This window comes from Austrofundulus limnaeus, unplaced genomic scaffold (genome assembly GCF_001266775.1).
Source record: "Austrofundulus limnaeus strain Quisiro unplaced genomic scaffold, Austrofundulus_limnaeus-1.0 Scaffold445, whole genome shotgun sequence".
Taxonomy (NCBI): domain Eukaryota; kingdom Metazoa; phylum Chordata; class Actinopteri; order Cyprinodontiformes; family Rivulidae; genus Austrofundulus; species Austrofundulus limnaeus.
Genome location: NW_013952847.1, coordinates 127641 through 149226, shown reverse-complemented (window position 1 = coordinate 149226; position 21586 = coordinate 127641). Strand labels below are relative to the sequence as shown.

Below are 21586 nucleotides of genomic sequence, written 5' to 3'. Positions count from 1 at the left end.
CTTCTGTCCTGTCCCATTTCAGGGCGGGGTCGCGCGTGCGCTGTGATGCAGATTAATTGGCATCTGAAAATACATTTCCTCAAAGGTACTTTGAATCTGAAAAGAGCTTCACTGAGTGAGAAGTAGTGTTAAGAGCAGCAGACAGTTTAAGTTTCACTTTCACTTTGCTCTGTTACTGCCGAGAGCCTGCAGGGGTCATGGGCGGGGTGTGTGGTTTGGKGGGGTGGGGAGGTGTGCTCCGTGATGAGGAAGTTCGGCTTAAAGACACGTCCCAGGGGCGTTTCTGGTCCCCACCTGTCGTTTTGATCCTCAGCATGGCTTCCTAAAAATGCTGCAGGATTTCTCAAACACTCATGAATGAGTTAAAGCAAGGCTTTGGGCATGTTTTTTTATGAGAGTATAACATTATAAAATGATATAAAACTCAAAAAAGTTGATTTTACATGATATTGCCCCTTTAAATGACCGACACTGTTGGGTGTTATAAGGTCATCATACACCCTTAATGTTTTATTGAAACACAACACCCTTGAAACACTACAAATGTTTTAACTGGACATTAGGTAGTGCTCACAGCAGAGCAAAAAAGGAATAGTGGCYGATTTTCAGACTTTTGAGGAGGGAGATGAGAAGCTGATCTTTTCCTCCAATCTTATCCAAGTATCGACCGATCTCTCAAAATTTAGGAAATCTGTGCCAGTTTAAGGGTGCACCCCTAGATGTTTTCCTAACAGACAAMGCTGACACCAACAGGTAATGGTAAAGTTTTGAAAACGTATCTTTTTTGATCAGTTTGGTCTTAGAGCTGGTGTTGACGATGACTCTACAAAATTTAGCTTCATGTTGGTCAGACTGGCTGAGTTATCATTTATTTAGTTTGTTAAGGTCATTTTTTTTAATTGGTTGACTCCAGAAAGCTMTCAGTGTAGATTTACATCAAATGATTACTTTCTGAAAGTTTCAATAAAATCCATCCTGTGTTTCAAAAAGATATTTTGCTAACAGTCAGACAAATGAACACAGAAAAAAACACTGTCTGCTGCCCCTCTCTGTTAGGCCAGAAGTTAGCAAAGAAATCTGACGCTCTCTTTTAAAGTGACACAGGCTGGATCTCCATCCAGTCAGCTGCCCAGTCGGAGAGGTGAGGCCGGCGCTGTGCGTGCGTCCATCCTCAAACATGGCTAACATTTGCACAGCAGCAGCAGTGAGGCGTGACRTCTCCGGGCTCTGAGGTTTGTGCTGTCAGGACGGTAGAAATGAAAGCTGGCACTGCAGAGCAGAATGTGCTGAAACTCATCAATTCCACATGGCTAGAGAGCCAAGTGCCTATTTATAACACCCCCACCCCCACCCCTTTACCTGGTGCGCATCCCTGGCTCAAAACACGCATCTATAATGAAGAATATACCCAAGCGGGACGTTTCGACAGGGCATCAGTCAGGACAGGAAAACAAACACGCCAACACACACAAACACACACCTCYGTCAGATCACAGCACAGCAGAGGAGGGATCAGACTGACACTGGCACGGCTGATGGAAAGGTTGAGGCGCCTCGGCATAAAAACACGCAGCAGAATTACAACCATCGGTCACCAAACAGAAAACAAACAGGGCTGGTCAGAGAGATTCAACTTCTACAGAGAAAGTCCAACTAGGACTAAATGATGGTGGCCCACTGGGGAAACACTGCCACCCATTGTTGGACTTTCTTCACACTGTAATTAATGGAATTAATGAGGTTTCATTTTACAAAGAATTGTATAAAATTTTATTTAAAAAAAAACTGATGGCTTTATTTTTGCAAAAATTCTTAAAGGAATCCCTGATTAGTTGTAACATTAGACTTTATTTGGTAAACATATTTTAACTGTAAAATAAAGACTGTAAAAATACTGTAGGCTGTTTAGTTTTGTAATTTTTTTAAAATATATTTTAACATGGACAGAACCATTTTATTTACACACAAAGAATTCTGGGTAAATGATGACGTGGATAGGTCCTCGGTGTGAGCGAGCTATATCCACCCTGAAGGTTAATCTTGGACAATRTCTGATGAKCGACTCTTTTAAATGAAACCAGAGAGCGTTGACAGAGAGGAGAAGGTAGAAATGACTCAGCCTGTAACTAAAAATATGGATGGAGGACAACAGAGCTGCTTCATGGAAGAAGAACCTCAGCTTAGCCTGTTAGCTTTTGCGCTAGCGCCGACAATATGGCTGTGTCCAAAACGGCAGGCTGGGTCCTCCGAAGGACAAATTTGTTGGCCACATACGTCACTACGCCGCGACAAAGGCCGTCCAAAACCGAAGACTCCTCCGATGCGGCCGACAAATGCGTCCTTCCTTTGGCCCGAATCGAAGGACTGGTCTGATGGATCCTTCCCGGCCCACCATATCCCATAATTCATTGCGGCCCGACCGGAGATTTTTGTATGCTAGTAATGGAGGACGAAGCGAGAGAAAAGAATACGTTTTAAATAAATAATATGACGATATAAAATTAAAAAATTTCTAGCTCCGCGCTCGTACGACAAACAAGTTAAACTGTTGTCCTCCATCCATATTTTCAGTTCCAGGCTGAGTCATTTCTACCTTCTCCTCTCTGTCAACGCTCTCTGGTTTCATTTAAAAGAGTCGATCATCAGATATTGTCCAAGATTAACCTTCAGGGTGGATATAGCTCRCTCACACTGMGAACCTATCCACGTCATCATTTACCCAGAATGCTTTGCGTGTAAATAAAATGGCTCCATCCGTGAAATATATTTTTAAACTTTTAGTTTAAAAATTATAAAAACTAAACAGCCTACAGTATTTTTACAGTCTTTATTTTATAGTTAAAATATAWGTTTATCAAATAAAGTCTAATGTTACAACTAATCATGGATCCCTTTAATAGATTTTTGCCTTTTTAAAAAAAACATAATGCATACTCCGGTCAAAATACTTTAACCTACAATAAACCATGAAAAAACTAAACTAGCGTTCCATGAAGGAATGCAAGTTGCCCACCAGCTGATATGATAAAGTTTTAAATAAAGATCATCTAGTCTAGTCTGATCATCTAAGATCAGCCAGTACCACACARGGTTGGACAAAATTGTATCGTGAGCATTTAATCATTTTGCCTCTTTTCARTYACTGCAATTAATGCCACACGATGAYRTGTTTTTGTGTACGATGACTCTCCAAAATTTGCATATAAACTTGTTTACATTTGATTTACCATAACCAATAAATGTTTAAGRTGATCCAGACTGAAACAGTGTATGAAAATAAATGAATTAATGTTGGTTTTCTGCACTGAAGTGAAAAACAGGTGCGTCTTTCAACATTTGAACAGACAGGAGAAGTTAAAGACTGAAGGAAAGTATTATCTAATGTCCAGTTCTACTCCCACATCCCCTCCCCAATACATACTGTATCTCCTCCCCTCTCTCTCTTCTCTTCCTTCCCTCTCCTTAGTATGAAGAGGATTGAAGTGATAAACCTGGAGCAGAAAGCCAGTGGTTTACATGGCCCTGAAGCCCATTATGTTCCCCACAATAAGCTGGAGGCCTGGACGTGCTGTGAATAGGTAATGGCCTGGAGATCCTGGGCCTGGCCTGCTGCTCAATGAGCCTGACAGCCGAGCAGCAGACAGACATTAGACATACCTCCTCAGCCCGGTGTGGAGCAGTCTGGTCATAGCCAGAGGGGAGGTAAGGGAGGAGAGGAGAGTAGGAGCGAGAGAGAGGATGAAGTCGTAAAAGCCCCTTACGTAAGKGTAGGGCATGAATAATAACACAAACGGAAAATTCAGAGATAACTGTAAGACGGAGATCYGGTTTATTGGTACAGAAATATGAGTCTCTAATATATGATGTGCAAAGAAATAAACACTAGCTTGCTTTTAAAGCTTTATCAGACTGCATGAATCTGCTGCTCACTCATTCTGACACCACCTTCCCAAGTTAGCCATCCGCTCAGGCAATCTGTACCTAATAAGCTCAAGGTTTAGCCTGTGATGAAGATCTGTCTTCATTGAGCCGGAAAAGCTGTAGTGCCGCCAAGCATTTTTCCTAACGGCGCAGTCCCTCATCTATGAAAGTGCCATAGAGCCCCTCAGACAATTAGGCAGGGAAAAGCTTTATGACCGTTAGACTCACTCAGAGAGCGGCACTCTCACCGCCAGCGCCGCCAGGAGCGCTGGCTCGTGCAGAAAGGTAATTACGAAGCCTCTCATAATGACACGGAGGAGGCTTGCGTCATAACACCCACAGTCTTTTATCACAACGCTGTAATTAATTATCATCCTTTACTCTTTGATTCATTCTACTATTCATAACATATTCATGCATTCAAAAGAAATTATCATTTCCTCCAGGAATTAATCAAAAGGAGGAAGAACTGGTCGTGTCTCGATGGATGATCAAAGATGATGTTTGTCTACCTCCTTGTGAGGGAGGACAGGTCAGAGTGAGGCAGCGTGGACAACACTAACGCCGCTGCTTTTGGCCAAAAAAAAAAAAAAAAAGCTTCACGCTCGCTTGAAAACCGTTTCTGATGAATGAGAGGTAAACACTTGTGGCAGCATGAAAAACAGTTGTAGTGTTCTGTTCCACATTATCCCCCTATTCCTGCTGTCATTCTCAAACACACCGCCTGACAAGGTGGATTACAAAAAATAAAATAAAAAAACACCAAGCTAACACACAAACAACAAAGAGATCAACACACACAAGTAAGAAGAGCATCTTTTCCAGAGCACCAGATCTTAGTGACAGAGATGAAACTCCGCAGCCATCTTGACATCTCTTAATTCAGTTTTGTGGAAAGGTGGAAAGAAAAAAAAAGTAGCTGCGTCTTCAAAAATACCTCCCRTGCTTTCAAAGAGAACACGCAGCAACAACAAAACAACAACATACATAAAAAAACATTGTCTACACTCACATCATCACTTCACAACCTCAGGGGAAGAAGTGGCACAGTTAGACTCATAAACAGGTGTCCACCGACCCCCAGTTCGCAGCGCTTTAATAGCTGTTTGATGTTTTTGATGTCTAGTCAGCTCGATCGTACCTTGCTGCTTGATAATGAGGGCCAATAATGATTCCTGAGCTTGAGGGGTTAATGGTATGTAACCGGCAGCGCTGCTAATTACACGTTACAAACTATTTATCAGAATCTCCATCTGCACAAGCACCGCAACTCTCATTGTGCACGCTAAATTACTCCACGGATTATCATTGTAAAGCAAGTTTCAGTAATTAGGGAACCATACTGCTGTTTTCTTATTCTGAGTGCGCCAAATGACATCAAGAGGAGAGGAGAAAAATAGAATGACTTGATAATTTGGACTTGATTTTAAGCTGGCTGTGTGGTGGAATCTGCTTCCCTGGAAGAAACACACAAGGAATCAGTCACTGTTTTTGTTTTTTTTTTTTTTCTTTTTTTCTCCCCTTTGCTTCGCCGTGGTTTGGCTTGAAGGGAGTTTGCACATTAAAGTGAGAGAGGGGTGTAAATTGCATTGAGGAGCCCACATTGTCTTAGCAAAACTGTTTAGTGTCTGTTCGAAGGGCAGAGAAGTCTGTATGAAAGTTCTGCAAAAAGAACGCTCCAACGGGCCCAACTCTCCAGTGATCAGTTATTCGAGAAATAACCGTCGTATCCCTCGGCCCCAAAGGTGTTCCTGAGAGCGTGGAGACGTGTACCATCTCCTCTTCTTCTCCGCAAATTTTTATTAAAATTACCTTCATTAGGAGACAGTGTTCATTATAAAACCAAAAATGCTGGTCTCTCAGGGCCCTGTGGATTAATAAGGACAGCGGTGTATTTTAAGCCGTAAACTCAGCTCCTCACTGTCCTTAATCTCCTTCCTACTTCACAAGGCCAAATTAACACCTCTCCTCAGCTCTGACGGGACCTCATTAGCAAACTTCCAGGGAAAGAAAAGAGGAGAGCGGAACGAGAAAAAAAAGGAGAAGAAGAAGGGAAGCGACCAATGACAGCCACCAGCTCTGGGATTAACCCTTTCTCCTCCTCCAGCTCCCGACGAAAAACTAGGTCGTCAATGTGTTTCTAATCAGTCGCCTGGTTAGTGATAATTAGAAGGCAAGATTGGACGAGAGAAGAAGAGAGAGAAAGTGGGTGGGGAACGCTGAAATGAAAAAAGAAAAGAAAGGGAACCTGTCATGTCGCGAGCACTTCAAAGGAGCCGACTTCTCCTTTAGAAGTGGCATGATGAAGGTCCAAATACCACGAGGCGCTCCTCTGGGCTTCCGAACCGCAGTTGAGGAGGAGGGGTTGATGGGGGGGGGCAAGGACCCAGTTTGTTCTCACACATGTAGGCGTCCGTACGTGTGCACATGCCACAACTTCACCACCTGTACGGCGCAGCTGCAGGGGGAGCGCTGGCCTCCTCCAAACCACACGCAASCAAAACAAACTGGTCCGGCTCCTCCTCCTCTTCCTCACACGCGGCCCCCGCAGCAGCAGGTCCAGGTCCCACAGCTCATACCGAGGTTGTGCAGACGACTGCTGGGTAAAGTTCACAAGTCTCTGCAAGCTGTTTGACATTACCAATAAGGTCAAAGTGTACCAGAAAACACCAGAGGATTATGGCATTGTGATGTGTTAAACTGCTCCACCATGTCTGTATGTATGTATGTGTGTGTGTGTGTGTTTTATTTTCTCTACTGCTCCTTTTCTCGGTTTTCTCGGTTTCTACAGTGCCTTGAAAAATCTCCTCACAGCCGTTGAACATTTTCACATTTTGTCATGTTAAAGCAACACACKTTATAGTAATTTCCTGGGATTTTATWTGTTAGACCAGKGGTSTGCAACCTTTATAAGAGYCATTTCTGCTACTTGGCTCACTAATAAAATGTATCCAGAGCCGCRAAAYAAGCTACAACCWTGATTATCAACTGATGGTCCGTGGGCCTTTTCAAGAACCTTCACAGCCAGTTGAGGTGACATTATAAAGCTAAAGAATATATTGTGAATTGTATTATTTATTATTATTTTTACACATCGAGACAAATGAAAAGGCCATATTCATGTAAACAAGAAAAATACAGTATGAAGTTTATACTGAATTTCATAAAAACTAGTACAACTGAACTATTCAGGTATATTTTTTTCTAATTCTTATTATCATGTAGTCTTTAAAGTTAATTCTAACGGATTYGAGAGGAAGAAGTTGAATTATTTAAGTAAACAACAGGCTAGCATGGGCTAACATGTTTTACTTTTTGTATTAGTAGTATTGATCACATACTTGCACACAAATWGATTTTTGTTGTGAATATCAAAACCAAACAAACAAAGAAATTCTTTTGTTTGGTCACATTTTCAAAGAGCCACTGCAGAGGGATCAAAGAGCCACATGTGGCCCCAGAGCCACAGGTTGCAGACCCCTGTGTTAGACCAACACAAACAGAGCATAACCGTGAAGTGGAAGGATACACGGTTTTCAAATAGTTTCAAACAAAGATCCTAAAAGTGTGTCATGCATTTGTATTCAGCCTCCTTTATTCTGATACATCTAAACATCCAGGGCAATGAACTGCCTTCAGGAGTAAATGGTAAATGGACTATAGCATCTTTCTATCCAACCAGGACACTCAAACCTCTTCACACAATAATCTGTGTCMTCATTTACCCATTCACACAGCTCCGTAAGGTCTCTACAATAYTAACATGTATAATCATCTATGGAGGCTAATCAGTGCCAATCACATTCATACACTGATGAGACACACATCAGAGGCATTAGGRGTGAAGTGTCTTGCCCAAGGACACAACAACTGAGACAGCTGGAATGAGGGATCGAACCAGCAGCGTACCAGTTCCAGGACGACTCCCCTAACCACTCTACCACAGCTGCCCCAAAGAAGTCACCCAATTACAAAACAGAGTCAGCATTGTGTAATTTAATCTTAGTATAAATACACCTGAAGGCCTAAGATGTTTATTATGTGRCATTAGTGATRAAACAGCTTCATTCCTGAAGCTGTACGACTTTTAAACCACACGGCACTGACACTTTACCAGGTTAATTACATTTGCAATAATCTGCTACTCTCCCAACTTTCCTTAGCCCCTATATCTCTATATTTTGTATATTTTGTTTATTTATCTATTTTTATGTTTACTCTATTCAATTTTTATTCTATGTTTATCCATTGTGTCTGTATTTTGTAAATTTCTTATTGGGTGTAACTGGACTGTGAGAGTACAAATTTCCCTCCATCTCATGCACCACATGTGATGCGAATGACAATAAAGTCTGCTTGAATCCTTGAAACATCATCAGCACAGGTCTTAGTCGTGACACAAACCTGGACTTTATGAAAGAGTGGCAAGAAGTCACTGCTGCAAGAAACCAATAAGAAGTCTTGTTTGCAGTTTGCCACAAGTCATATATGGCACAACACAGACATGAAATAAATACACAAAACTGAAAAATTTGAAGTTTTTAGTCGTATCATGATGAAATTTGGCAAATTTCAAGAGATGTGTATAGTTTTTAATGGCACTGTGTATCAAATTATAGCTTTGATCTTAGTAGCTTTATAAAACAAAGTTGATGTTTGCACTGGGCAGTGGTTGCACTGGCACCACTTCAATCTCTTCTCTCTCTTTTGGTTATTAGTTGCAAGTCCTTTTCCTGAGCAAAGTCACTTGACAGTGAGAACACAAACTCATGGAAGTTACACAAGAGAGACTAAGAGATGCCCAGAGAGGCCTTCAGCTAAGACAGAAAAAAAATCATGGCTCATTATCAGCCATCTATTTTATCTACTATAAGGCATCTTTAGACTCCCAGTTGTCAGACATCAATGGTGCTTAAATTAGTCCTTTGGGTTCCTGTTTGCACAATAAAGATATGGACTGGTGCTTCTGATATTTCTTCAACTTTACAACTGGAGTAATTGAATTAGCAGAGAAATCAGCCACAGAGCACTGTGGTGGAGCGTGGCACTGATGGCTCCTGCTCACGAACACGGCTGCTTGGGCATAGTCAATTAGAAAGCATTAAAAAGAAGCTGCCAATAATCACTTCCAAGCGATCTGAACAATCCATGCTGAGTGTTCTCGTGTTTACAGATGATAGGGCTTTCAGGTCGGTGCCGAGCAGGAGTTTAGAGGGGAGAACGAGACTGAAAACATATTTGTGGTATCGTTTCCATAAGCCTCTGCTTTGCGGACCATAACGCAGCTCACAAATGTGATTTATGACCTTGGTTTAATGGCTGGAGCAGAGTCTTTGAAGGTATCAGATGACTTTTTCAATATGACGACGTCAGAGGGGGCACGGTGGATGCACTATCACAACAGGAAATGAGGGCTTGTCTCAGCCAAGAAAATATGAGAAGCCAGATATCTGATCATCTAATGGCAGAAAGATGCTACTTCACTTTGACAGAAAAGGCATCAGTCAATAAGCAGCAGATGAGCAGTAACATGAAAAGTATGCCATAGATTTCTCCTTCCATCTATCAAATTATTCATTCAAGGAGCACAGCAGTCTGTYCTGGTTCATACAGTATCCAAACGCAGTGTCTCCTTGAAGTCATTTTGTGGAATAGGAGTGAAAGGAATCATCAATAAAACGCTACTTGGACAGTTTCAGACTCTTTCAGTCTGTATGTAAAAATAAACAGAGGCATGTGACTCACCTGGGCCTGGAAGCTCTTGAGAACAGGTGCCACCATCTCCCGGACCTCCTGTGCACAGATAAAAAAAGAAAACTCCGTCTCAGCATTGTTTTGTTTTTTTTTTTATAATTGTTCAGATGTTCTACCTGTTCAGGAATCAGATCAGCCCCGGTGAGGCACAAACAAACTCCACAAGAAAAAAAAAGACGGAAAAATCATTAATGTTAATGGATTTTCACTGTAGCTGTTCTTGCGCTGCACGTGTGCTGCCGGTGAGGTGTGCTGCTGTACGGTGAGGGTATTAGTGGTTAAACCTAAACGGTTTGACTGGGCATGTTTGAAAAGTGGGGCTTTCCAATAGCTTATGTTGGAGCTGAGAAATCYAGACTCGTGCAAGCTCTCACAGCCTCAGGTAAGGGGATTGTGCTGCCAGTGGTGACAGCCTGATCCCGTCTTAAACGCCTGTATTATACTGACAAGATAACAGCACAACACTACAAACTCAAACTAAGATGGGCAGGCAGTGCAGCAAAGATTCATCTATAAAACATAAAAAATATTTTCCACAGCCAAACTTCAATGGACGGACATTTCAAACGGAATGACAAAAAAATATATATCATTTACAGTTTGAATTTTTCCATTTATTCAATTTAATCTGTCTTAATTGCTGCTTTGCTTTACAAAAATAAAAAGGAATGAATTGTTGGCACTGACTCAGAGTAACACAGAAGAAAATAAAAGAGAGCAAAGTAATGCACAGATGGCATCTCAGCATGTATATGCACTGTTCAAAAAATAACCCTGACACTTTTAATTCTGCATAATGTCAGCGTCCTAATGTTGCTACGCTTTACCACAATAACAGTGAAACATTTTAAACTCTGGTGTCACAACTCTTAATTTACAGTAACGTTGTGACAATAAAAATGTGTTCTGAAGAAGAATCAGAATCAGTTTTATTGCCATTGTCAATGAACAGAATTCACAGACTAGGAATTTGCTTCAGTGTAAAGGTGCCATAAGTATAAAATATAACAAATAAAAAAATACAAAGGATAAAGTAAAAAGTAAAAAATATAATATGTACACCAGTTCAATACAGTAATCAGAGCAGACAATATAGTTGAGTAGTGCAGTTAGATCCAATGATAAAAGNGACTAGGAATTTGCTTCAGTGTAAAGGTGCCATAAGTATAAAATATAACAAATAAAAAAAATACAAAGGATAAAGTAAAAAGTAAAAAACATAATATGTACACCAGTTCAATACAGTAATCAGAGCAGACAATATAGTTGAGTAGTGCAGTTAGATCCAATGATAAAAGTGACCTGAAAAATAAAGCAGGGGTTCTCAAACTTTTTGGGTCTGGAGACCCCTTTCAAGGGTGAAAACCATCAAGGGACCCCCTCATAAACCCCATGCTGTTTTAAATATAATTTACTGTCATTTTACCCCCGAATTCCATGGGAACAGTATTTTGTTCAGTGTGTTTGTTTTTCTAGTGCATTTTCCTCCACGTGCATATTTTTTAAAGAAAAAACAAATTAACAATTTATTGAAATCCTTTGAGGCCCCCCAAAATACAGCTTGCTGACCCCTGCGGGTCCTGGGACCCCAGTTTGAGAACCTCTGTTCTAAAGTAATCAATTACACAAAACATATTATTGTATGTAATGTATTTTTATGTTTTTCTGTAAAAACATTTTTACTGTAATTTTGTCCATTTGCAACAAAATGAAGTCTCTAATTTCATTTTAATGAATATAGACAAAATAGATTGACGTTTAGAAAAAAACATTTTACCTAACAGAAACTGGTTTGTATGTCATTAAAGTACTTGTGACATGAAATTCTACTGATATATTTGAGTGCATTTTTGGAAAGATAAAATTAATGATGAATTGAAAACCCAAATTCACAACAGTGAAATGAACAGTTGTTGAGATATTTGCATAAGCAGAAACAGGAAGTGATGTCAAAGGGCTACAATGGTTAACAACATACTGCAAAGAATATGATGTTTCTCCAGAGTATTTTGAGTTATTATCAGGTAGATAAAGAAGAGTCAGATTTATAAAGACCAGGAAGTTACCCTTTTTTAAAGAGTTCCCCTTTGACRTCACTTCCCGTTTCATTTGGACTGCACCAAATTCAGCAAAAAATATGCACGTTTTGTGACAAACTGGGTAAAAATCATGTGAATGATGCCAATTTCCCTAAATATTCGGATACTTTCTTTAATTTTTTGTAAGTGAAGAAAAAGCATGTCACGGGCACTTTGGTGACCAAGACTGTAAACAACTCCGGAGAGGTTTTGACCCACTCCTCCATACTTGGTTGCTATTTGGCAACTCCAAGCTTCAGCTCCCTCCACAGACTTTCTTTTGGATTACAGGCTGGAGACCAACTGGCCCTCTCCATGACCATAATGTGCTTCTTTGAGTTGATGCCTACTTTAGTCACCTGAGTACAGCATTTCTACCAAMCTTCACTGAATCATTTCCATGTTTAATGTGAAGCATGACACAGGCCTCACAGGTGATGTAAAAGTTTAATCCATTACTGTACTGTAGAGTGTGTGACCCAGGGTAGTCTGTCTTCAGATCATTAAAATGTAGTTGTGGGCTGATCCCTCCTTCTCCTCATCACCATCATCATCCTCCATTCTATGAGGAAACATCTGAGATGGAGAGCTACTGCAGGTCATTTTAAATTTGATCCATTTCCAAATAATCAAACGGCTCTCTCCTTCTCACCAAGCTTTGTGCTGATAATCGTGCAGCCCAGTCCAGTCTGGTGCAGATCTACTGTCTCGTCCCTGATGTCCTCTGACAGCTCTTTGATCTTATCCATGGTGGAGAGGTCCAAATGGAGAAAATTGATTCTGTGCACATCTGGGCTCTATACATATAATGAATGCAGATAAAAGTGTCTGATTGATTGATTGATTAATTGATTGATTGATTGATTGATTGATTGATTGATTGACTGATTGGTTGGTTGATTGATTGATTGATTGATTGATTGATTGATTGATTGATTGATTGATTGATTGATTGATTGATTGATTGGATTGATTGCCATATGTTCACGTAACTCTCCTCTCCCCGGGTTGTTGTGATAAAATAGTTCATTTCTCTGAAAGTGGGGAAACTTACAAAAACAGCAGGAGAGCCTGTATTTATTTCCTCTCTGCTTTTGCAGCAGGTCCGTCTGTGTTGTAAATGAAGCACTAAATTACCTCTGAAAATGCCAAGTAAGAAAAAAAAATAGTGTCCAGACAGGGATGGAGAAAAACAACATGAGAAACCTGTTTTTTTTTTTACTTTGAGGACAAAGATCTTTCACATAAATAGTCAAGAGCATGTCATTGAACAGATCAAAGAAGTAAAAAAAATAAAATAAAACAAAAATGAGCAACTGTGTGAAAGAAAAAAATGAAAAAAGTTGTGGGATTTGACTTAGTGAGACTCGCAGATTAATAAAATTTGCTTGTTTATATAAAATATGGCACAAACTGTGTTTTAAAAAAACTTGTATTTATTCCTTTGTTGTAATAAATCTTTTTAACCTTGAAAAGCCTTTTTATGTTTCCTTAAACGGTGCCATGTTTGTAAGGAAAATGCACTTGTGGGTTGAGCAGCAGAATTGAGTATGTGGGTTGTTCCCATGAAAAATTTGCCAGATTTTCTCTGCCAGTGCCAAACAGCTTATGATGCTGTTGCCTCTTGTTTGGTGTTTCCTTAACTGGATGATTAAAGTCTGAAGAAACAAGACATATTGATATTTTAACTATTTTTTCATCACAAAAACAGCCTCAGTAGCATGTGGAAGAACCATACACAGCCACAACAGCCCGGCACCTCGTCCTCATGCTGCTCACCAGCCCAGTCATGCACTGATGTGGAACGAAATCATTTAAGGGAGTGGTTCCCAACAAGTGTGTGTGKGGGGGGGGGGGGGGACCCAAATGAAAAAAAATAGAGCTTGAACATTAATAGCATAACGGACAGGTTTCTGACTCAGCTCCCACACACACACAAAAAAAACCAAGTCAAGTTTAAAGGTGTCATTCTGGATCAACAAACTTAATTTTTTTTCTCTCAGGGAGCTGTTCATGTTTGTGCACAGAGAGGCAGTTAAAAAACTAATTATTTAAAGCAATGTTGAACATTGTCACACTGTAAATAAAATTACCTTTTGCACTTAAAATAATTGCACTATTACGGAGCCCACAAGGGGACATGGGGGATTTTTTTCTTTTGCGTTCCCATTGCATTACCTCACAATACTTTTTCCATTCCCTTGCAAAAGTCCTTTATCACTGTTGTGGCTGGTTTCATAACAAATTCATATTCCCACCATAAAATGGGAGTTAGCCAATAGCAGAATGAATGTATCACAGCCACGCATGGAGATATTTAATATGCAGGTATTTTAACTCTGTGGAGCCACAAAAATCACCGTCAATTTCCCGAACTTGTGGCAACACATCCTGCTTTGGTAATCGGATATTTCAAAATAAAAGTCTGATTTAATTCAGTTCATACAAAACATTAAAGTTTTGTGAGGGAATGAAAAACAATATTGAATGCAATGGTATTGCAAAGTAACACAAAATATTCCCACATTCCTTCATGGGCTTCATACACTACAAAAGATAGTTTGTTTTATTATTTAAAAGATTTTGTGGTTTATTTATTGAAACCTGTAATACAGTATGAAATAAACTGCAAACAAAATGCCTTTGTGTCTGATTGGAGACTGTGCATGACAGGCAAAAGATTTTTTATAAAGTATTGTTATCACACAAAAAAAAAAAGATTAATCAAAACATTGTGCTATGTTTATGTGACAATTACAGATCTAGTCAATATTCTTAAGCCAGTTATAATTAGAAGAAAAACTAATTGTTGTAACTATTCACACATATTGACCTTTTAAAAGTGTCCTTCCTGTTAAATCAGCTCACTTGTATGTAAAAAAAAATCCACTATTCTTAATTGGCGAATTAAGCATAAAAAGTTGAGCAGAAGATTGCAACCAATTTCACAACTAGGCAGAAAAAAAACATCACACTAATACCTGTTTTAATGTACTTACGAATGTTTTAAAGATTAAAATCTCCAGTCTGTTGCTTAAAATGTAAATATATATTTTGAACTCTTAGTTTCTGTCTTTTATGAAACATATTTAGTTCACAAAAAAGGGAAAAAATGTAATTATTAGAGTGGATGCAGAGGGCCACTCAACTTCATTTGCATTCATTAGTTTTTTGAGTCACACCGTGGGTTCAGAGAAACACGAGCTCCTGGTACATTACAGAACTTTTTTTTTTTACTTTTTTCAAACGCTGCTGCTTTAGCTTTGGAGTTAAATTAGGGAGCACAGTTGTGCTTACCTTTTATAAATGAACCTTCTGGCCTCTCATCACTCCAAACCCAGAGACTAATACAGCGAGGCCCCAGCTTTTAAATATTAACTGAGCCCGGAGAGAGGGGGAGGCTATCCCTGACTTCTCACAAGTATATGTACTGTTAACATACAAATGCAGATCTTACACAGGATATAAATAGCTCTCTGTTCAAAAAGGTCCATGCGGGGGCCGGGCAGCAGTGATGCAGACAGCCAGTACCTGCTGAGGTGAAGATGAGGAAAAYGACACATAGAGTTGAGATAATGGGGGGCAGAGTGCTAGACTCACCTCAGGGACATTTCTCTTGAACTCCCTGCTCAGCTCTACCAGGTGCTTATGGGAATGCTCGCTCTCCTCTTGTCGACCAGCCAGCTCAGACGCCACAGAGTTTAGCTCCCTCTGCAAAACACACCAAAGAGAGAAACAGTGAGGGGAAGAGGAGCGGAGAGACGCGGCACTTTGGGGAGCGTGCCAACGCTCATCCAGTAAGGCTCGGAGTGTATATAAATAAAAATACACTGCTGAATATTAACAATGTAATCCTTCATGATCTCACAGCAGTAATACTTACAGCTAGTCCTGGCCCATAAATAATTAAGCCAAAATAAATCCAATGCCTACAGTAGCAGAAGGCCTTTTAGATAATCAGTATTTGAAATAATCGATATGCTTGCAACGGCTATAGAGCGCCAGCGAGCGAGTGGGGCGGGGGGAGGAGGAGGCAGAGAGAGAGAGAGTGAGGGGAGAAGAGGGGAGGAGGTGGGGTGAGTCACGTGTGGGGACCCAATAACCTGACAACCCCCGCACCCCGCCTACAAACAAACAGAGCTTCCTCCTGAAATAAAGGGCTGCTTTATAAGCTGGACCAAGACCTGATTCTAACACACAATGGACTCGCTTTCTGTCACAATTACCACAGGTCAGATCTATTTTCAGCCTCTTCTCCACCACTCCCCGCTCGCATCCACCAATCATTATATCGATCCTGCATCGATTTCCAATACCCGGCAGCAGTCTCCATAGTTTCAACCAAATGACCCTCCTGCTTCAACAACCACCCTGATCACTATTCCATTAATGTCTCTGTACGTTGCTTGTTTACATCTCTCTGTTATGCCCAATGAGAGCTCCACCCCGGCAACATGTCTGATCCACTATTCAAAGCTGTCCGTGCAGCGGGTCCTTCATCAAAACCTTGCATTCATGCTGGACTCAGCTGCACCGCACGCCATCCGCAAATCCAATATCATTGATCAGTCATCCAATTCCCGGCCCTTTCAGCAAGCAGAAAAAAAAGAAAAAGGAAAACAGATTCCAAGTCTGCTCCTCTGTGCTGAGCAGAACCCGAGCAGACAACTGGACCTTCAGCTCTTTGTTTTGACTGTGATTATCAGTAACTGATGAGGGCCTTCTCTTGGCACTGTTGTGTTAAAATATTTTTTTTTTAAAGTGGAAGAGAGGATTCAATTACCACAGCAAACTTATATGTGACACTGGGAAATTAAATCGACTGTTTTAATTAATCTGCAGTCTCACTTAAAGGCAATTTCATAAATCATCACGCAAGAAGAAGAAAAAAAGGACAGAAAGTGGAAGGATGAAACTTTAACAGCCACTGCCTCGTGGGACGGTCAGAGAACAGGGCTGTTAATTGAAGGGCTCCAGGTTCAGACCTCTGGACACACACAGCAGACAGTGGCTAAAGTGAAATATGCTGTTCTTCATATTTTAATGCACCAGCTAACCCTCCAGCATCTGTTGTTTCTGTTGGGTTAAGGTGAAAATGTAAAGCACAATTTGACAAATGAGACCAAATTATAAATGTCAGTTTGTGTTTTTGTGGTGTTTCAATCCTGCTCTGTCAACTCTGTGGCCCGAAGGCTGGCTCATACGGGTGAGAATCTTTTACTATCCCATGATTTGAGTCAAAATCGGTTTTTCATTCAAACTGATAATTGCGATAAATCACATGCGTTGAGTTCCCAAAGTGCTTCATCTTCATTTTGCAAACCTCGCACCAAGTGAAGCTCATGTCAAACTCTGACTTATTCAGTAAAAAACAAAACGAGCCCAAATCTTTGCTTTCAACAAAAGGTTGAATCTCTCTTTCCTCCATTTTTGTAGTTTCCTCTTTGTTTCATGCATATGTTCCAGAACCGGCTGACTGGTGACGTCAGGACATTTGTACAAAATGGAAGCTGACAGCAACTGGATTTGTTTTATATTTTAAAATTAATTCTGAATTGTTATAATGAGAATCATGATTCTGATGTGAATCTTTTTTTTTTTGGTGAACCCCTATTGTCTCAATTTGCAAGCTCTTTTTCATACAGCCAATGAAACATAAAAACGCCAAAACAAGCCAATGATCTCCCAGAATTCATTGCAATGTCAGCAAAGGAAACATGCAAACAAAGACGGTTGAGGTTTTATTTTTGTTGTTGTTTTTTACCATGTCTGCATAGTTTGGAAACTCCTCGTAAACTGATAAAAATTGTTTTAAATGTATATTTAGCAACTTTATTGATGAAATTTATACTGCAATGGTAAACAAAAGACAGTTACAGGTATTGAAATTGGAGCTAATCCTAAGTTATTGATGGTTTTATTTACCAACAAATTGGCTCCACTTGACCAAACTTTGACAATAAAGTGATCTTTTGGTTTAAGCTGTATCACAAACTGAACACAAGGTTTAATAAAAATGCCCTACCCTGCAGTCTTCTTTCATATGGCTCAACAATAACCAGAACTCAACAATGAGCTCATTTTGAGGATCATTTTTAGCCTGTTTTAAAATCACTGTGAATCACTGAAAGTCTTACTAACCAAATAGATTGTTTTCTTTTTGCTTTCGTTAGACGTTCTCTTGTACTGAAACTACGCTCTTTCTCTACCCACCCTGGCACAACTGTTCCAGACCACATCAAGATGCAGCTAGATGCTATGCTAGCACAACACTTCAGCCACAAGTATCTCTTCTTGTTTGATCGTTTTCATGGCATTGCCAAGCCGAGGCATAAGGTTAAGCATGGCTAATCTGCTTTAGATTCTCAAAGACCAAATCACAAAAGCTTTTGCACAGGCCCCACATCATAAATACACTGCCACCATGCTCACAAATCTCACTAATTATTCCATTATAAATAACTCTATTCATGTTTTCATCCACATCATATTAACACTATTTTATGTTTCCCATTAAGGAGCTCTTTACTCTTACTGATATTTAATTAAGAAAAATATATTACCCAACAAAGTTTTAACAAATATTTCAAGTGGTTATAAAAGTTAAATAACTTTTTTCTAGAAGTGGGGGATAAATGTAAACAGATATAAGAGGTTGGCATTACAGATAGGTTTGATCAATTATAGATTTTGGTTATTTAGTGGGATCTGCTGACATAAGAAAAATAAAGAATCATATCATCTAATAAGGGAAGTGATGAAGTGAACAGATGTTAGAAGTGTTTTAGGTTCAACATTATGACTCAGTCACACCATCTGAAGGGTTGTGTATAAACTGATACAGTATGTATAGGCTCAACAACTTCATACCATTATGCAGCATCTGTGTAAGTGGGCTGTGGTGGTATGTATGCAAAGTCTACCAAGTTCAGAGTCTAAAAACTGCATTTCTCACCTGACTTTTTGTGGAAAATACAGATAAAACATTAATAAACATCTGATTAATACAACCACTGTTCATAATTAAACTCTGAAATGTCCCAGTCTTCAGGTCTGATTTAGTTTGTGGGAAATGTCTCATTGTCTGTGAATAAACTGTCAGTGGAAAAAGGCCATAACTCCACAGGATAAGGCGACTTTTTAAATTACTGTTAGTCCTTACAGTCCATCTGGGATGAGCCTTCCAGGAGATTAGAGATCAGGCTTTCAGAGGAGTGGGCAACCTCCACTAGATTCAAATGGCCCCAGACCAGCTAATCTTTCCAAGAGAAAATTCCTCAAGAAGTGACTGAGTGGATTTTTTTAAGTGCTTAAGATATAACCATGCCGTGGCCTCTGCGTAGAGCTGGGCTCAGTTTTATGGCAGCTCGACTAATGAGAATGGTGGATCCTCCTGCAGTATGCAAGCCAAACAGTGCAATCATTGTAGCATGGTTATTTTGAAAGCATCCCCACAGTTTCTAGACCATTATGAGGGAGGAGAGCCTGGGCAACAGCCCATCAAATGAAACCTCCTGCCTGTCTTTCTTGAAAGAAGTGAGGCAGAACAGACTGTTTGCTACTTTAGTTGTCTTGATGATGGGAGGAACTGCGCAATATGGGGCTGCTGACAAAGTAACTCCAGAAGGCAAAAAGAAACCAAAGATTTTTCTTCTCTTTGTAATAATCAGATGTGATCCATTCCAACCTACAACTACGGCACYTTTGAATTCACTTATCTCCTTTCATTATGTTGAACTTCATCTTTCATGAATATGGAGATGCTCATATTAAGAATAGGAAGAGGTGAGCTGCAACAAGCTGGGAACATGGTGGTTTCTCAGAAACCATTTGACAGGTTTTAAGACGGACAACTGGGACCAAGTTTTCAGTGTGTGGCAGTCTGGTCAATACAGAGCTCCTGTCATTAAACCTCTGCCAGTCAAACATCCAGCCATAATTGATGAGTTTCCCCTGGGGAGGGCGGAGCTGTCATTGGGACTGGAGGGGTAGCGGYGAAAGATTTTGAGCATGGAACTAYAGTCCTGTTGGGCTGGAGTCAATATGTCATGGAAAAGCAATCTTAGTGACTCCGGACTCAAAACAGAAACAAGAAAACTGTTGGTTTTACTAAGACAGATCTGCACAATTGATGTGCTTGAAACTTAATGACGCTCTGAACAGAGTGGGGGGGATCTATGGAATCATTAGTCAGAGCCACAAATAAAATCATTAGAGCCAAAAATAAAACCCTAAATCTCCTGAATTTTTTTTTCATGTTTCCATACTCAGAATTGGGTGATTCCATTATTTGTTTCCCTGTGCTTGGTCAATAAAAGTAATATTCACTGACTTCCACGATGTTTTCTTTTCATTTATTAGTGTTCCTGAAAGCCAACAAGTTACACTTTGGAATGACCTCATCATTGTATCATTGGAATGACCTTATTATTGTATCATGTTTTTGATCCGAGTTTGTTTTACAGAATGAAATGTCTGAATGAGTGCTCATTTAAGACTGGTGATTCCATACTTTTTGCCAGGGGTTGTAGTCTGGAAAGAACTAAAACACACCACCAAGGATCAGAGCATAGGCTACCTGTCAACTATATTACATTTCTTTAAACAAAGAAAAACAACTTGTTTTCTTAAGGAAGATGGCAAACAAGTTAAAACTGGCAAATTGTCGAAGCAAAAAGATGTACTGTAACAATCTGRGGCAGTGGAGGGTTTGTTGTAAAAGCAGGGCTCACTAGTGTATTGTTTTCAAGTACATCTGACATTGATTCATTAAACCCAGCTCATCTTGATTACATCTGTAGTCGTAAGCTATTTTCTGGCCTTTATCAAAGACAACCCAAAGTAGAAAATGTTGACAAGTGGGGGAAAAAAATCCTACTAGGGTACTGCAATGAGGTAGAGTGAGTCAAAATCACTATTGTGCTCACTGAGCTTGGACAGCACAAATTAAAAAGGGGGGAGAAAAAAAAAGAACAAGAAAGAGGAGGAGAGAGGGGAAAATGCAGATGGGGTATTATTTTTCTTTTTGTATCCCATCTAATTGCAATCATAGGCAGATGTCTGAAAGTGTGACAGCATCAGCAGAATTGCTGCTGAGAGCACAAAATCTTTGTCTAAAAATAATCAGACATTCTGTGAGCTGCTGTTTGTTATAACGGTAATCGATGCTGGAGGCTTTGAATTCCATCAATTTATAGATCCACTCTGTTCTGCCTGGTGACTGTACTGACTCACAACCCCCCACCGCACACACACACACACACACATACACTCATCTCAATGCAACACAACAACACATTCGCATGCAAGGTCTTGCAGAAAAAAAACTATGTGGTTTGGCACACAYGTGCTCCGACACAGGAGCTGCAGCTAGAGAGGCAGCTCAGGGGCCAGTCTGTGATTATGATAAGTGTAGTTTTCTTTTCATGCGCTACTTATCGTCTCCCCCCCTTTTTTTTTTTTGTTTTGTGAGGCACAGGATTGTCTATAGCTGCCTCAGATTAGCCCCGCATCTCAGATGGCACATTTGAGAGGGCGCAGTGATCAATAAATCAAATCGCCACAATCAATGGTCCCAATCACTGCAGTCTAGCCTGGACTCAACATTATTACTGGCAACCCCCCCTCCATCACTGAGACAGAGGTTTGGAGAAGGCGGGTAGGGGTGGGGTGGTTGTGCGGGAAGGCACACACTGGCGCCTGTCCATAGCTAAGACCCAAAATGAGTTCTTATCTGGCCTCTTTGGCCTGAACATCAGTTAAAGGCACAGCAGATAGAGCGGTTCTGTGTGTGTGTGTGTGTGTGTGTGTGTGTGTGTGTGTGTGTGTGTGTG

General features: G+C 40.2%; 1 protein-coding gene across 4 annotated transcripts in view; it reads right to left on the bottom strand.

Annotated features, from left to right (window-relative positions):
- cux2b (cut-like homeobox 2b) overlaps positions 1–21586 on the bottom strand; it is a 157516-nt gene that overhangs the window by 85394 nt on the left and 50536 nt on the right. For 3 of the 4 annotated variants that reach the window (XM_014024890.1, XM_014024891.1, XM_014024892.1), the window contains exons 2-3: positions 15354–15464; positions 9667–9714 (exon numbers count right to left, since the gene is read on the bottom strand). In XM_014024890.1, coding sequence (XP_013880344.1) covers positions 9667–9714; positions 15354–15464 — 159 coding nt within the window. Of the gene's footprint in view, positions 1–9666; positions 9715–15353; positions 15465–15636; positions 16451–21586 lie in introns of those variants that run through there. The other variant, XM_014024893.1, reaches the window with a different exon arrangement.